Below are 19,378 nucleotides of genomic sequence, written 5' to 3'. Positions count from 1 at the left end.
ATTCACGCATCTTTATCACCATCTATATGACAAATGGGTGGCTGTTTTGATGGTGTCTTACCTATGTTCATCTTCCCAGTGGCAGTATGAGGCGTCTTGGCTCTCGTTTTGCCATTACCTTTCCCATCATCGTTATTCTTCTGTCTCTTCAGGTATTTTCATTCCTTTCTTGGTTGTTTGCCAACTGGCATCTTATGCCTAATACTGTCATCTCTTATCATTCGCACTGGTGGACTGCTTTTGCTTATGTTGAGTGTCAGTACTACTTTGGTGCCATTTCAGAAGCTGTCTCACACATTGTTTCACCTCTGGCCTGGTCATGCACCATCAGAGCCTGGTCTCTTGCCGTTTCCTTGCCTTTCTTTCTTCTCCTTGGTTTACAGTTTCCCTTTGGTCCATGATATCTTTTCTAAGATGATTTTCTTTTTGACACTTGCTTGTGGTTGTAGGGTTGAGGAGCTTCACTCCTCAGACAAAGCTTAGGTCTCTCCGAACCCAGCAGTGGTCTGAATTGGTCTGCTGATTTTCTGGATGCTTTCCCAAGGATGGTGGAATGTCACCTGGTCTAAGCATCTCTGTGATGGGGGGGGGGGGCAAGTTCTGGCTCTGGGGCCAGATTCACGAAATGCACTTACAGGAAACACTTACGAACCTGTACGTCTTTTCTCAATCTTTGATGGCTTTGTTTCCAATTATTAAACAGTTAATGAGCTCGGAAGCACCAGGAGGCTGTTTATAACAATAACAACAGTTGAATGGGAAGTTTTCATGCTTGTAAACTGTTTAATAAATGTAACCAATGCCGTCAAAGATTGAGGAAAGATGTATACGTTCGTAAGTGCATTGCCTAAGTGCTTTCGTGAATCTGGCCCCTGGTTCCCAGGAGGCCAAACACAACTCCATGGGGTGATGTGACCTAGTAGTTGGGAGCCATCTCAACAAGATAGCTTCAGGGAGCCACTGGGACTCAAACAGAAAGAGGCATTTCATTACATTCACTGCTGGTTTTTTGTGACTTTTATAGTGATAGTTAAACTTAGATAAATCAAAAGAAACAATAAATTAAATTTGTATTTTTGGTATATTTTTGTAAAAGTAGTTGAAGTACCTTTTGCATTTACTTTCTATTGTTAAAATTTGCTAACCTTTTAAACAGTGAAAAGGTTTGATTTTTGTAGCTTTTTTTTTTTTTTTTTTGTCTACTAAAGGTATTTTGTTTGGGAAAACTTTAGTACTTACAGTTGAGGAGTTCAAATTTTATATATTCAGTACCTATTTATTTATATATCGACTTATATTTAAGACTTTTTCAAGAATTTATTAACATAGGTCACCAAATCTATTAAGCTTTTGCTTTATTTCTTTCTTTCTTTCTTCAGAACATTTTGTATATTTACTGCTTTATGACAAAAACTTAAAATTGTCTTCAGAATTTTCTTATATAATCTTATCTTATTCAGACTTGTATCCCTTTTTATTATGTTACAGTATTGCTCACCATTCAAACCAAACTGTCCTAAGACTTACAATTTATTCACATCTCCTTGAATATCTGTGTGAATACAATACATGTACAGGTACAGTATATGATCTTTCTATTTATGGAAAGTTTACTTAACCACTGCACTGCGCTGCATTAAAATATGACGCCACTGTGGTGTGTCGAAAAAAAATTTATTACCAAAAAATTATTTTATCTTCTTGTTAAAATGCGGTCTCTAATCACGGAAAACAAAAATTGTATGTGACATACTTTAGCCTTGATGAAGCGGAGAAGTTGAGCAATTTATGCGCACCGAGTGAGTAGACGTCCTGGGGCAGTTATCCTGCCACCCTGTGGGGGGGCAGTTACCGTGAATATAATTTTTCATAATTATATCAATATGTCTCATTCGTTTCTTCTCTGTTCTTGTCCCTCTTACGGTCGTGCATGTCCTTCTTGAATGTCCTGACTTCCAGGACGAGCGTGTGTCTTGCTTTCCGACCGCCCCTCGCGGTCACCTGTCCCTCGATAGAATTCTTGGTGACTCGGATACTTTTGATATCGTTCGCCTTATCCCTTTTTGTTCTCGTATTGGCATCCTTGGTGATATTTAGCGCCCTCTGATTATTTTGCGTATTTGATGGTGCTACATAGCCTTCCCGGTTTGGTGCCTTCTTTTGATAATTACTTACTTCTTCTCTGTTCTTTTTTGCTGTAATATTATTCAGAAGTGTGTAATATTGTGGAATTTATATACAGTTAAATGTGTTGAATATCGCTTTACTAAAAATTATGGAGCTTGTATATGGTGACACGTATACTATGTTCTAAGATCAATCAATCAGTGTTTTTACTGTTATTGCATTATATACACATGTTTTATATATATAACTATTGACATTTTTGTGCACCATTATGAACCACAAAGATCATGTGTTGAGAGTTTATATACACAGAATAACACTGCAAAGTCAGGCTAGTGGCCGATAGCTGAGTGTGGCAGGGGCTGCTGCAAATACATTTTTACATAATTATTTCAGTGTCTGTGAATGGTTTCATGTCAAGTTTTTTGCAGTAATATTATTCAATAGTGTGTAAATTGTGGAATTTATATAGTTAAATATGTGGGACATCAACCCATCCTCTTAAAAATAACGTCACTTTTAGCTCGTATGCACACTATGGCCAAATTTGGACGTACTGTAATTTGAAATGAAATTGACTCACAAAAGTGACGTACTGTTCCATTTTCTGTTTGAGTCGTCCGGCTTACTCGGTAATCTTAGAAGAGGATATTTTCCATTAACGTTTTTTCATACCGTTTTGAAACTTTATGAGAATTTCCTGCCCACCTAACCTATCAGAGGACCCTTAACTTACTAGTTGTTGAAAAAAAAATCCCAAATTTATATTCATTTTTTTTTCATTTTCAAATTACGTCCATATTTGGCCATACAGGCAAACGGCCAAAAGCGACGTTCTTTTTAAGAGGACAGGTTGGGGACATCTCAAAAATATTTGCCTCATACACAGTGACACATACATTATATTTTTAGATCAACCAAACAGTGTTCTTGCTGTTATTATGCTATATATGCACATTATATACCACAATCAACATTTATATGTACCATTACAAACTAATAAGCAGTTCTGGTAGGTATGGTGATGAAATCAAAATACAGCATGGAGCCATGTGATACGAGCAGACGATGCCACCAGTCATGATGCAAGACAATGAATGCCTCCAATATTCTACATATTTTGCTATGACCAGCTACAAAACTGCTGTTATTACCACATTTCTATCACAAAAATTGAGAATATGAATCCATTTCCACAAGGTTATATTGTGAAGGAACATGGTCGTTTCATGATATGTAGATGCAGGAAACAATGGCTGGGTGCTGTGTGTCTACCTCGGGCTGTGAATATCGTAACTAACATTGTGTTCACTGATATCTAAACACTGTACATAATCTTTTATCACAGTCAGGATCATCTATAACACTATCAATGTAAAATAATTAGTTACCTATTTTATTCATTATTACTAAGTGGTGCTGTGGCCCCCAAGCTGCACAGTGGTGCTGTGTGCAGCTCCTGCATGCACCAGCCTTGGTCGCTCTGTCAGTACTAAAGCTCTCACAGCCAGCACGGATGCTGACAATTTTTTTCAATATGGTGTCTGTTTACTGGCGTCCTGAGGCACAGGATGTGAGCCTCGTGTAGCTGCGGGAGTTTTGAATCACTCCCTATACGTATTAACACCATGTGGCGCTCTGCGCACCCCAGATCGGTTGCCTTAAGGTGCTCTGCACAGTGCAGTGGTTAGTGAACTTGAATTTTGTCATTTTAGTATTGGACAAAAAATTTTGTGCTGCATACCATTTATAGAATTTGTATGTTTTATATTGCCTATTTCATTTACTTTCTTGTCAGGGCATATATTTTCTTTTGTATTTCTTAAAATGGAGTCTTGCCATCATGTTTTGGTGTGCACACAGTCTTTCCTTCAGAGCAATGAATCTGGCTTGTATATATGTCTGAGAGCAGCTGGTAAGCCTTTTTTTTTATTCAATTTAAAACAAACTGTATTAGAAAGAGTTTAATTTGACATTAAGGCAGTACATCTGCCTTAATGCAGATCTGCATCAATTAATGCATCAGTACATCTTTCAAACAAAGGAAAGTTTCGCAATTAATAGAAATAATAACATTCTTGAAATTAGATTGTATAATAATTCATTGAATAAAATTTGAACTTTTATTTATTATAAAGATATGAATTAAATGTTTGATTACTGTACTTAAATTATATCACATTTTAAGTTTCTACCTCCTAAAAAATTTATTCTGTTCCTTATAACTCAGAAGTCATTGTTTTGAAATTTAAAGACTTGGCAATAATTTTGGCTCAAATAATATGAACCGTAATAGATTTTCATTAGCTGCAGATGTTCATGTGGTATTTTTATACTATTGTACATATATTTTTATTATTATTATTATTATTATTCAAATTTTACTGTACATATGTAAATTCATTAATAAATACAAAGTACCAGAAAATCAAAGCTGATATAGTCAATTAGGGCATCTAGATAAAATGTTTGATATTCATCAGATATTTATCATGAATGTATTCATTAAAAATACATTTCTGTATTTTATATAGTCATTTTCATACTTGAGCTTTTTAGTAGGACTTAAGAAAATTGGAAATTACATGATGATTATACTGTATTTAGGTATATTGTACAGTATTTAGTACACATACATACACCTACATTAACCACCTAAGAAAGCTGGAGAAAGTCCAGGCAGGTCATCTGACTAAAAGAACCGAGAGAAACGTTAAGAAATATGGTGTTGAGCATAGTACAACATTTCTTTGAGTTATCTCTCAGATGTCTACTGAGCCAGAACTCATATGGCCCACCCAAACTTGTGTCATCCACCAGCACCAGGCTATTGTCGACATGTGACACACATCTTTGCAAAGGGTCCTCGGGGACACTCATGGAGGAAAGGAGGCAATCCAGTCCAAGAGACTCACAGATGCAAACTTGAGAAGCCCCAACATCCCTGCTCCAAGCCTCCTGAAAAGTGTGCAGTCATCCTTCCACTAAAACATCACTGGATGTCTCCAAAAAAAAAGAAAAGACAAGAACCATGGAAACAAGCCTCACTGAAATCTTCTATTATGGTGTGAACAATTGATACTACCCATAAAACAGCTGCAGACAACGGAACTCTTACCAGCAACCAGTGCACCGGAACCACTATCCTAACCTGGAGATAGAGAAACTCAAAGTTGACCATGCTTCCCATAGGACATGGACGGAGTTGATTTCTGCCGATATACTTAGGAAAGCTGCTAGAAAACTCAGCAGTGAAGATCATCACCCTCAGCACCACTGCCTCATGAAAAGGAAAGGTGGAAAAGGGAATGGACATCAACAGTTTGTGCATCCAAATAAACTGAGAAAGGTTCAATGCTTTCGTGCCTGCAAGCAAGAGGGATCATGATCAAATCTGATACCACAACACAAAGGCTGAAAATGAATAACTTAAGCAAACCATCAATGACCATCGAAGCAGGTGACAAGACAAACCCAGAATGCAGCCCTTCCAAAGCAGACTTAGAATGCAACTTCTTCATTCAGCTTCAAAAATGTATCTCTGGGGTTGAAGGTTTACCTAAACAGCACCAGGGAAGATGACCCTGAAACACAGCCATAGCTGATAACAGTAGTTCAATGTCTACTCCAGTAAGTGAACCATAAAACATAGGAACTCTCCTGTGCTGTCAATTTCTCAATTAAAGACTAGCTAGAAATCTTTTTTGTCACTGCAGCACTTAGGATAGTGATGGGAGGATGCCAGGCAGAAATTAAGGATTTTCAGCTCCTCTGTCATATTTGTGATAACAGGTGATGCCACCTAGTGGTAGCAGTAGCAACTTAGATTTTGAAATGATAGTTAGCATTATGTGTATTTTGATTACCACTTGCAGGAGCTGTTAAGGGTTCTGCACATTTAATTTTGTTTCATACGGAGCTGGTCCTACAGTGGTGACTTGAGTTAGATTCACTGCTGTGAATACTGTCATGGAGGAGGACGAAGTTAACAAGAGCAGGCAATGTGAATTTTGGATAGACCATGTGGGTTCCAACTAGGGGAGTATCTGAGACTCTTAACACACACACACACACACACACACATGCCTTGTTTATCTCAGTCTCATTTCTGCAGTGTTTCAAACTTTCTCTAGAGTAACAGAATCAGGACGTTACATTATATTGCAGCATCCCTGGCTAGGTATAATGTTGACATATATTTCTAAAAAAATGTACTAGATGACTAAAGGGTTATATATTTAAAGTAAATTATATATATTCTAATTGCTATAAATAGTGATTCCTAACATCATCACTTTAGTGGGATCTTTTTAAAGTATCGAAAACTTGCATTTCCCTAGTGTCAGTCTTAAGTTAACATGCTGTACGTACATTTTTTTTGTCTCCTTATTAAGTACTGTATACACTAGTATACATACCTTTCTCTCTTTTCATGGTCTTAGTCTGTCATTTCAAATAGGGCATTCACATTCACCACAATGGTATATGCAGTCATACACAGAACTATTACTGGTTGTTAAGCTATTGAGGAGTATGACTATTATTAGGTGGCATCTTGGTACTTATTCTATTAAAGATATTCTGTGTACTCCACCTATCCTTGGTAAAATAGGGCATATACACTACATTAAAATGATAAGTCTTAACAGTTTAATCGTGCTTCCCAACAACTCGGTTGCTAATAATGACTCTCAGTGAATTACTGTAGTGGGGTGTCAACCAGGGTCCCAGGTTCAATTCCTGCAGCATGACAGAAGTGTTTGGGATAAATTTTCCTTTTAGTCAATGCCTCTGTTCTCCTAGCAGTAGATGGCCAAGAGTTAGGAAACTGTTGTGGGTTGCCCCCTGGGGAAGGTCAGTTGGCCTAGGGGGACCTCAATAAGCCTAACAGGGATCATGTCCTAGACTATGGAAAACTATGTAACCTTTGGAAATAAATTGAGAGGTACAGCACTGAAAAAAGATATATTGTTTGGCATATATATTGTATTCTTTGAGGTTTCTGTGATAAAACATTGGTTGGAGAAATACAAAGAGCCATGGAGCATTCAAGAAGTATAAACATGACTGCAGAGCATTGAAAATAGATAGTGCTCCAGTCAGGCATTGATGGTTGAGGCAGACTGCATCTGTTCATACATAGAAAAGAAAAAAAAATTGATGAAGGTTAACATAGAACTATTGTGAAAGTTGGAGCACACTTGAAGGGGTGGCAGGAAGACCACTAGTATGAATTAAAAATTTATGAATTGGATGGCAGCAATTAATCAAAGTGGCCTAGGCAAAATAAAAACATGAAACAATACATAATACTGTGTATACAAATCAGTATAGACACATGCTTTGTTATGTATTGAGTACAGTAAGCTTAACCAGGCCACATGCTCACTAAAAATTGTGTGAAAGGATTTAACTTGGGCTACTGCTCTATTTATGGACAGATTGAAAAATGCTGATATGCAGCCTTTTTTTTTCTAGAGTATTTTTTCCTGTAAAACTCTGATTTTGTATGCTCTGAGATGGCTACTTTTCGTGTGTCAACAATTTTCTGTTATCAAAGTTGACTCTTGCAGTACTCTCATGGCCCTGGAGTATTTTAACCCTTCATATTCCATGGTGATCAAACATTGACTTCCACATCTTTGTCAGATAAATAAACAGTAAAATTTTGTTGGGTTTCCAATGACGGTGAGCTCGTACATGTCAATGTTTGCTGATGATGCAAAGCTAATGAGGAGAGTAAGAACTGAAGAGGAAAGTTGGTGCTGCAAGGAGAGGCACCTAAACTTCAGAAGTGGGCAGATAAATGACTGCTGCAATTCAATCCAAGTAAATGCAAAGTAATGAAAATAGATGAGAGAGACAAGAGACCTATATGGGGAAGGCAGTTACAAGAAACAATAAGAGAAGAACTTGGAAGTACACACAACCCCAACACTAACACCAGAAACTTGTGTGAACAGGATAGCATCATTAACATATGGGAAGCTGGTAAACATAAGAACATCATTTAATATAAATGAGACGGCTTTTAAGTCTATACACACTACCCATGTAAGACCATTACTCGAGTATGCAGCTCCAGCATGGAACCCATACCTTGCAAAGCATAAACAGAAATGTGAAAAAGTTTAGAGGCTTGCAATTAGATTAGTGCAGTACAGAATTGAAAGGCCTTGGCCTCACAAACTTAGAGAGGATATGTTAACTACATACAAGATCTTGAAGGGAATGGATAAAGTGGATAAAGGAAGCATACTTAAATAAAAAAGAAAAAAAAGAGGTAAGACAAGGGGACATTGGTGGAAGCTGGGTATGCAGTCGAGTGGAAGAGATGCAAGGAAATATTTGTTCCATGTATAGGTAGAAAGAAAGTAGATTGAATTAAGTGAAGAGTTTGTTGAAGCCAGTTCCATCCACAACTTTTAAAAAGTACGATGAAAATATTAATATCGAGTGGGGTAATTAGAGTGCCAGGTATAAACGGCTAGCAGACAGGGGCATAAAGAGTTGATCTCGGTTCCCCATAGTTCAGTAAACGCATTGGTGTTGACTCTAATCTCGCAATCGCTGCTGCTAAAGAAACTATTCCAAGCTGTCTTATCTTCCAAAAATTAATTACAGTACTCAGATCTCTACCCTGCGATTCATAACATGCCCAGTGACATTTGGCAGGATAGATGGTTAGCTGTTGTGAATAACAAATTATATACTATCAATTGTGACCAATCCCTGGAACCTTTTCCCCCATCACTGAAATAAAGTGGGAAATATCTCTGGCTAGATTGTGTATTAGCCACACACAATTAACTCACATGCACTGAATGTAATGGAGAGACTTATACTGTACCTTATTGTCAGAGCAGCATAGGTTCTACAAACAGTCTAGTGCCTCCTCATAGAATGTTCTGATTTTCAGATTGATTGGAAATCTTGGCGATTTTGCATTCCCTTTGCTCCTTTGAATTATATTTTTCTTGGGAAAATTTTCGGGGTATCTGATTCCTTTGAAATCATTTCGAGTCATGTCTTCTGCTCTTATATTGTCATCCTGAAAGATATTTAGGAACTGTTGAATATTATGTAACACAGTGTTATATCTTTCTGATCTTATTGCTTTCTTTTGATAATTACTTACCTCCACAATGGTATGTAGTACTCATCTATTTGTGCTTGTGGGTGGGGGGGGGGGTGGTTTGAGCTACGGCCGTTTGGTCCCAAGCTGCTGCTCTTTGGTCCTGATCTGATCTCAGTGCTAGCTGCACTGAGATAGATCTAGTAGTTTCAGACTGTTATATGATGAAAAGTGCTGGGTAGATGGTACACCACGAATGTAGCTCTCATCCTGTAACGACACTTAGAGGTAATTACACATAAATCACATCAGCCTTAGGAGTACTTAACCAGCCAGCAACCAGAGATCAAAACCTGACCCCCCTCCTTTCCCTGCACCTAAAGCAGGGAATTCATAATCACCCTCACTGAAGAAACAAACTCCAGGATGAAAGTGAATCAAAACTGACATCTGTAAGATTCACAGAAAGTAAACAAACAATGCAGCAGTGAACTAGGCAAATGGCCAGTAGTTAGGTCATACCCCTAGTTACAACTGGCCACTGCCAGGTGGCAGCACCATGGGAGCTGCCAGCTCCCCCATGTCAACAATACTCAGTCCTCTGTCTGGTGTTGTGCATGTCTGACGTGCTTTTGAGTCACCATCTCTCTGAGTCATGGGTTTTCTAGGTAAGTGTTGATCATCCTTTGGACATTCTTTGTCCTGAGGAGGCTCATTTATTTGTGTAAGTTTTCAATATTTAACATTTGTTTCACTTCCATGTCTTGACAAGACTCATTTGGGTGAACTTTGGAAACATCATCTTGAGCTGTATGTGCTTAGGACAGCCCTTTCCCCAGGTGCTGATTGATGTTGCTCCTGCCCTGACAGGTTTGCTTTCCTGGTGTCTTTGGATGTTCCATAGAGGCCAGCCTCGTGTGGAGGGTGCCTTGCCATGAATAGAGCAAACGGAGCAACCTTGGACTCCTCTGTGGAGCTCTGGGTTGGTCAGGTCTCCCATCTCTTTGCTGGGTGCCCCAGCTATTGTCGGTTCCTGTGCGGAACTTGTCAGCACTAGTGTGCGCGCTTGCACTCTCAAGTTTGGGTTTGAAATTAAATAGAAACAAATGTCACATATTGGAATGTGGGATAGGGTTGAACAGGACACACACACACACACACACACAATCAACAAATTACAGTATCTGGAGAGATATTAAAACCCTCTAGCAAGGAGAGATCTAGGTGGTAGATCAAATGCGCTATTTAAACCGCATTTAGCAAGGAGAGCTCTAGGTGGTAGATCAAATGCGGTATTTAAACCGCATTTAGCAAGGAGAGATCTAGGTGGTAGATCAAATGCGGTATTTAAACCGCGTTTAGCAAGGAGAGATTTAGGTGGTAGATCAAATGCGGTATTTAAACCGCATTTAGCAAGGAGAGATCTAGGTGGTAGATCAAATGCGGTATTTAAACTGCGTTTAAATACAGTACTGTATAAGAAAGGAGAAATATTAAAGAAAATGTTCATATAATTTGTGAGACCAAAACTGAAATGTGTGGCAGTGGTGTGGTGCCAATATCTCGAGAAGCACAAACAAATCATAAAGGGGTACAAGGACTTAATATTAAATGGCCCTGGAATTTAAAAACATGATGTATGAGGAGAGATTGGAGGCATTAAACATGTAAGGCTAGAAGACAGTTAGAAAAGAGATGATCACTACATTCACAATATAGTATACTGTACTGTAATAACAAGATTCAACAAATTAATCAAGAATTTTTTAAATCTGCAACTTAAATGTGTCATATGTTCAAAGGAAAAAAAAGTGCCAAAAAAAAAAGAAAATTATATTTTTGCAAACACTGGTAGACAGTTGGAACAAGTGAGGTGGGGGAGGCTAAAACCGTTAAGTTTCAAAGCGTTATATGACAGAGTACTGGAAAGACGGGACACCATGAGCGTAGCTCTCATCCTGTAACTACACTTGGGTAATTACTTAATTATACACACTAAACACATTTATAAGTGCATATACAGTGTGTGTGTGTGTACAAACAAGCCTGTATAATTTAGTTTACATTTTTATTATAAAATAAGAAAACGAAGCACTGCTAAGAGTAAATTTTTAAATAAATTATTTGCTTAATTACTATTAATGATTTAAGGAATGCTAACCTAGCTTATAACTATATCATATAATGACTTCCCAATTTGATTAAAATGATTTTAGATTTGGTTGGAAAATGCTGAGTATAAATTTCACTAATTACATAATTTGTCTTAAATTGTTTGTTTTGCATTTGTAATTTTACAAAACAATTTTTTGTTAAATTATTAATTTAACAAAAAAAGAACGAATATAAATGCTCCTGATATTCATGTACAGTATTTTTACTACATACTGTACTGTACTGTTTATCAATAATTTTTGTATTCTTAATGATTATCAAAAGCTCGTGTCCTTTGAATGTTATTACAGTATTGTATCTACTGTATGTTTCTGTAAATGTCTGTGTTGCACCAGGTCATTTTGAAATTGATGTAGTCGTCAGCTCTTTCTTGCAACTACCCCTGAAGGATTGACTCTGACCTGAAATTGTCTCATTGGACTATTCCATTCTCTGGCATTTCAGTATTAAGATCGCTTCACATTTAAAATGGCTACCTTACCTTGAGGTTACCTTGAGGTGCTTCCGGGGCTTAGCGTCCCCGCGGCCCGGTCGTCGACCAGGCCTCCTGGTTGCTGGACTGATCAACCAGGCTGTTGGACGCGGCTGCTCGCAGCCTGTATGAATTTCAAGGCTAGGTCTAGGTCTCGGTAGTTGGTCTTTATTATAATGATTCAAATTATTGAATCAATTACTGTGCAGTCAGAATGTGTGTTTGGTGTTATTGAGATGAAATAACATATGGTATATTTTTATATTCAAAATATGATGTGCTCAAGATGCTCAGAAATGATTGATGAAAATGGGGCTAACTGAAGTATGAAATTGTAGGAGGCATTGCACAAAACAATACAAAGTTTCATGCTTATTGAAATTTTGAGATTCTAGGTAAATTACTGTGTTTTGTATAGAAGTTTGTATGTGTCAGGAAGTTTGTAATGAAAATGTTGTGAACATCTTGTATAGCTATGATTGAAGAAATTTTATGTTAAAGGAAGTGCATCTAATTATGCTCTTTGACACTAGTGGTGTTGAATGTAGAAACAGAGAATGGGGAAAATTTGGAGTATATATTTGTGATAAATTGTTTTATCAAACAGTTATTGTACTTACTTTACAAGTTCACTTTGTCACAGATGTCAACCTAAGCTTGTGAGTGTTTACAAGTCTGGGTGCCTAAAATATTTATTATTACTGTACTAGGTAACCATATCTCAAGAGCCATTAAGATTAGGTGTTAATTTTAACTTGGAAATGTTTAGTCATGAAATGAAGAGCATATTGCCTGTGTGCATTATGAGCAAGCCCAGCCACTACAAAATATAGATGTTTCTCTTAATGTCTATGTAAGTCTTGTATAGTCTCTAGGTATGGTGTTTTAGAAGTTATATTAAGATAGAAAAAAGTGTGGGAAAGAGTCAAAATTTGTAATTATAATGCGGTCATTTTAAAATTAATGAATATAAAACTTTTTAAAGAAGTTAATATTTTGTACAAATTCAAATTCCTTCAGATGTGGAGATATATTGTGAAAGTCAAGTTTAAGCACGAGGTGTTGATGTATTGGAAAGGTTAAAAGCACTAAAGTTTGGATGCGTTTATTAGGGATGAATGAAAGATGGCAGATGTACAAATTAAAATGTACAATAGTGCACCCAAATAGAAGAGCAAGGCAAGGAGAGTGTATACATAAATGTTACATGATCATGTTTGAATACCACTGTCTTGTACAAGACAATCGTCTTAATTAATTAGAGAAGTAAACAAAATTGCTACACATTTAGGAAAATTACTATTTATGAAGAGAATTGTTCAGGAAAGTAAAGAAGGAAGCTTATATGTGAATACAAAAGGACATGGGATGAAGTAATTCACAGTTAGGTTAGCAGTATATTATTATTTTTATCAGTGAAACTGATTTTATAGGTAAATGTTGCTTGTATTGTTAGCAATAGTTTCTAAAAAGACGTTCCAGGAAGATTTCAAACTGTTGTATATAGGTCAGGATATATTTATCATTTATTATATTACCTGTGTTTAAGAATACAACATTTGGATGTTTTGAGCATTACTAATATGATTTGTCGGTGAAAGGCAACCTATGTACAGTACATATGAACATTATGCCTATACTGAGGTCCCTCTAAGGTCAAACTACTGCTCCTTCCCAGGATGCAACAGCACAATAGTTGACTAGCTCCTGGGTGATTAGGTGAAAGGAAAAGTACCCAACCATTTGTTCCCCACCTGTAATTCAAGTGTGGGATTCCCAGTTGAGTCAAGAATGAACACATCACAAACCTTACTGGTGTGGTGCCATAAAGATAAATGCAGTCATTATACATTAATCAATACATATATTGTAAGTATTTATTGATGAGTATATTTCATATTGTAGCAGAGTTAAACACAATAATTTTATGCATTACTCAAAAAAGCTATAGAAGAGTGAAATATACTGTACATTTATAATGGGGTATGTTGGAAAAGACTATTTTTTTACCTGAATTTACCCGAGGGTCACCAACAGTAGTGGCCTCGATGAGAACAGGAGGCCGGCAGCTTGTCGAAGGTCCTCCCTACATGCCTTGATCTTTCCCAGTTGAATTTTAAAATTTAACATTGTTGGCATTTACAGCTCTGGTGGTTAGGGAGTTCCATGGGTTTATAACCCTGTGGGTTTTTATCACCCATTTAATGACTGGTAATTTATTTTTTTATTAATTGTTGCAGAAAATTAAATTTTTGCAGTACTGTTTGTTCACTAAATGTCAGTAAGCAATATTTAGATAAGAAAACAGTACTAAGTACAGAATATAAATTGTTGTAACAGTTTACCCCTTAATTCCAATACTAAGTGCATTAATGTTCATTTTTTTAACTACGGGCTCACCATAGCCCGTGCTACCTGGAAATTTTTGTTCTAGGTAGCGAATCTTAAACATTTAACAACATGAAGTTCATTTAGTCCACTAGATATTGTACTTATAGAGTATTGGTATATTGAAGAAATGTTCTAATACTACACAGATCATTAGTGTTCGTTCATTATCACTAAAAACTTAATTCCACATCTTGCAGAATGTAAATGACGGCTCTTAGTGAAAGTTGTTCATTCTAGAGAATTTGTTATATCAAGATATAGTACTGTATTTTAAAAGATTTCCACTGATGAAAATAATATACAGAATGATTAGCAAAGTGAAAAGTAAAAAAAAGAAAAAAGTAAAGTTTATCTTACTGAAGACATCTAGGCTTGAATTTTTTCTAACTATTTAATTTGCATGATGCTGCCTATAATATTTGTATTATTATTATTATTATTATTATTATTATTAAGGTAACTGGTCTATATTGAATACCAACAGTGCTGGTATCAAGTTGTTGGTAATATTCTGACATGATGCTAAATAATCTGAGGCTTGGTGCCCTCATTTGATAATTCCTTACTTACCAACAGGGAAAGATAAGTAGCGCTCACTTGCCTTCATTATGTTTTTAGACTTAATTCAATGCTATATTAGTCATCAATGTCAAGCATTAATCTCTTGGCTCTTTGGGTGGCTATAAACAGCAGTACATTATAAAGACATGAAAATCAAAACTGCCTTCGGTTTTACCCTATTATCTAAAGAGCAGAGATCTGAATGCACATTATTCTATTTATCAGGCATCTTCCAAAATTTTAAGACATTTAACACAGACATCACATCAGTTCCTCGTATTGTATGTAGTAATTACCTAAGTGTAGTTACAGGATGAGAGCTATACTCGTGGTGTCCCGTCTTTCCAGCACTGTCATATAATGCTTTGAAACTATGACGGTTTTGGCCTCCACCACCTTCTCACCTAACTTGTTCCAACCGTCTACCACTCTGTTTGCGAAAGTGAATTTTCTTATATTTCTTTGGCATCTTTTGTTTAGTTAGTTTAAATCTATGACCTTTTGTTCTTGAAGTTCCAGGTCTCGGGAAATCTTCCCTATCAATTTTATCAATTCCTGTTAATATTAATTTAACAGTTAATTCCTGGTGATCATATCACCTCTTTTTCTTCTATCTTTTAGTTGTGACATGTAGTGTGTGTGTGTGTGTCACAGAACAAGCAACTTCAAAGTGCAAGAAAATCCACAGTGAAAATGAAACAATAGTTTAGAACTTTGCCTTGCCGAGGGCCTGTTCAAAAACTCGGAACTGTCGGGGTAGAAAAGTCCTGGTAGGAAGAAAGATGGAGGAAGAGAGAGAGGTGCCAACTATTCATAAAAACAAGATAATAATTTAAGAAATTAATTTAAATAAGTATTATGATTTTTTTTAACTTGGTATAGCCTCCCCGGCTTGGTGCCTTCTTTTCATAATTACTTAATTCAGTAGTATGAATGAATTCAGTAGTAGTTCAGATCAGTATATAATTAACAATATATCTACCAATAATGTGTGAAGATGATAAAGTAATCCTCGGTGAAACAATTTTAAAACAAAATAAGAAAATAACTACACACGGGTAAGCTCAGATATGAAGCTAGAGAGTGGAAATTATGAGGTTAGGTTACACTATTACCCAAAATCTTGGAAGCTTCTCTGACCCGGCTTTTCTCAGTTCTTGACAAGGCCCTAATTGGTTACCTGGTTGATACCTGGTTGATGGGGTTCTGGGAGTTCGTCTACTCCCCAAGCCCGGCCCGAGGCCAGGCTCGACTTGAGAGTTTGGTCCACCAGGCTGTTGCTTGGAGCGGCCCGCAGCAGGCCCACATACCCACCACAGCCCGGTTGGTCCGGCACTCCTTGGAGGAATAAATCTAGTTTCCTCTTGAAAATGTCCACGGTTGTTCCGGCAATATTTCTTATGCTTGCTGGGAGGACGTTGAACAACCGCGGACCTCTGATGTTTATACAGTGTTCTCTGATTGTGCCTATGGCACCTCTGCTCTTCATTGGTTCTATTCTACATTTTCTTCCAAAATTACTAAACAACTATTACGTTTTCATGTTTTTGTGGGTTTTTCCTGGTGTAAGCTATTAAAACTTTTGCATGAGCCTTGATATTTAGAACTTGTTCATATTAATTAGAAAGATACATATCAAATGTTTATTGTTTGAATTGAGAATTGGGCAGTATTTCAAGCCATATGATAACCATTTGCAACACAAGTTATTAATCCAGGAAATAATTTGTCAGTTTCATCATGCTTCAGGAAATTTCAGTTTTGTTATTTGTGTAAACAGCTGTGGAAGATAGTCTTAATTTTAGTTAGATTATTTAAACAAGTTAGTCAAATTCTTATTTTCTTCTGAAATCTTTTATTTTATTACAGTATCTGTACTAAAAGTTTAATTCTTTTCGTAAATGTTGGTATTACTGTAGGATCCAAAGAGAACCTCACTTAACCTATATTATTGGAAACCTTTGTGGGCTTCCATTTTTCCTTTGTATAAGTATCTTGCATTTCCCCTCGTCCCAAAGTAGTGAGTTGTACAGCCGCCACCTCCTGTTTTGGTAGTACTTATAGTAACCATGAGACCATAGTACATATACTGACGTACAACACAATTAGTAAAGTAAAAATCTGTACTATTGAATTTGGACAAACCAGAAAGGTTTTCCATTTATGTTGCAATGACAAACTAAACTAACCTGAACTTTCTAGGCCTAATACACACTACCTGAGGCCTAGTTTATTACACGTGTGCGCTATACTAGGCCTAAGAATATTTTTGCTTTTTAGCTTAATTTTTGTTGGTCTCTATAAAGTGAATAGTACCAAATTCTATTATCTAATTGTTTAGTATGTCTGTCTGAACTATGGTGCACATAGTTACAAAAAGGACTATCTAAACACGATATAATTTACAAATTTACAGATAGATTTACAAAACATAAAACCAAAGACAGTATATACATTTTCTTTGTATATATCAACATAAATTTGCAATAACTTTTGTTATTTTTCTTATTCATTATTTCCATGTAACAATTTCTTTCAAAGCCCACCAGCTCAGTCACTTTTTAATGATTTAAAAAATAAAAATAATAATAAATAAGTGTCTGTAAGTGAAATTTATCATTTTTTTATCTGGTACAATTGGTTGGTTCATAATGCCTTTGTTGCACGGAACTCCGGAGAGCTACTTCTGGATGACCTTTGGATTAGTGGCCATGACTCAGTATTCAGTAATTCACTAGAATTTAAAAAAGATTATTTTATCCTTGTAATAATATCTTGAGATTGCCGTTCATTAGCACTTTTGCTCGGTAAGCAAAACTCAGCATTGAGTCCTCCGTTAAAATATTTGCCAAAAATCTGGTTTTTATCCAATTTTGGGGGGGACTGGTTTTAAAATGTGCGCCAAAACGCCGCTTACTCCACGATGTTAGCAACCGGAAAAAGTAGACTAAACATTTGTGGGTGGGAATTGGGGGTGTAATGGGTGGGCATCTGGGCACTCCCTCGCGGGTAACACTTGGCCCGTTTTCAACTTGTTGGCGGGTGGAGCGTGACCAGTTTTTTTTTATTTTATATGCATGTATTCCTCTAGAGAATTCTATTGTGAACCCATTGATACCAAAATGAGACTTAGAATGAAAATTGAGGTGACTAAAGTGAAAAGTGTACACATTTTATCGCTCTTACGTGCTCTGGGGTCACTTGCTCGCACTTTGTTTGTTGTGGTGGTAAGCCAGGCTTTTGGAGTTTATATGCATTTAATCCTCTAGAGAATTTTATTGTGAACACACTGATACCAAATTGAATATCGTAGGACGAGAATTGAGGTGACAAAGTTGAAAAGAGTATACACTTTACAGAATTACCGCGCACTCCCGTGGAGTGCCCAAACCCACCAGGGGAAGTGGGGAGGTCGTGCCCCCAGAGTACAAAAACTGTTAATGCCTGTAGTTTGAGTTTTATGAAGTTCAAGAAATTTTTAGTTACATAAATGCAAGCATTAAAATTTTGAACAAAAAACCCAAGATTACTGATCAGTGGTACCATTTTTAAGTCATGAATGACAGTGGAATTTCGGTACTCAATTGGTTCCTGAAGGCCGGTTGAGTGCCGATCAGTTTGAGTACCGAACAATTTTTTCCCATAAGGAATTACCGGTATGTAAATTGGATTAATCTGTTGCAGACCACAAAAATAAATATATAAATACAATAAATAAATTAAATAAATGCAAATACAGTACTACATACACTTTACCTGCACTTAGGGGAGTTGATGGCAGAGGAAGAGAGATGTTATTATTTGACAGTGGAATCCCTTATTATTATTATTATAGCTTTGTCAGCTATGATAATGATAAGGGAAAGTTTCAAGAAAAGTAATCAGCCTCAAATGGCTGATTACAATTCTTTGATTATCAGCAAAGTTTCAAGAAAACTTTGCAACCCCCCCCCCCCTATTTTGCAAAAATTTCTTGTATTAGAGAAATAGATTTAGGCATACCAAACTCGGTAGCAGGAGCAGACATGTGGGCACCAGTTTCATATTTTGCCAAGTTCTTATTTCATCTCGACTGATTTTAGTTAATTCTCTTTTTTCTTGACACTTATCATTAACTTTCTTTGGTGACTTATTTACACTAAGACTATCAAAAATATCCAAGAAAACACAAAGTGTAGAGAAGTCTAGTGGTGGTGTGCACTGAATGACAGCTACTGGGAAATTGACTCATCTGGGATCCGTGTTTGATTGAGTGCCGAACAAACGGTTGAATACTGAACGTGTACACAGTGTTCGAATTGCGAGCTGTTAGAGTACAGAGGTTCAACTGTATTATGGCAGAAACACTAACATTGTTTTCCCCTCCTTTCTTAGTTTTTGTTAAGTAAATATTACTGTATTTTCTGCATACTGTACATTATTTTGTTCATTATTTAGTAAATTGTCTGTCTGCAAGAGGTTAGTTGATTTCTGTAAGGAAAGAAGAGGGAGGGAGAGAGGATGGACTGAAGCTTTTACTTTATGCTGTCTGGTACCACTGTCAGCTTGATTTCAAAAGTATTTAACATTTGTTTTCA

General features: G+C 36.6%; 1 protein-coding gene across 1 annotated transcript in view; it reads left to right on the top strand.

The window, feature by feature from the left end:
* The first annotated feature begins 9,735 nt into the window (after nt 1-9,735).
* The window catches only part of Vha44 (V-type proton ATPase subunit Vha44), a 46,826-nt gene continuing 37,183 nt past the window's right edge, over nt 9,736-19,378 (top strand). The window contains exon 1 of the mRNA XM_069313714.1: nt 9,736-9,870. Coding sequence (XP_069169815.1) covers nt 9,858-9,870 — 13 coding nt within the window. The 5' untranslated portion in view covers nt 9,736-9,857. The remainder of the gene's footprint in view (nt 9,871-19,378) is intronic.

The sequence above is a fragment of the Procambarus clarkii genome, chromosome 76 (assembly GCF_040958095.1).
Source record: "Procambarus clarkii isolate CNS0578487 chromosome 76, FALCON_Pclarkii_2.0, whole genome shotgun sequence".
Taxonomy (NCBI): Eukaryota; Metazoa; Arthropoda; class Malacostraca; order Decapoda; family Cambaridae; genus Procambarus; species Procambarus clarkii.
This window is presented reverse-complemented; position numbering and strand designations above follow the sequence as displayed.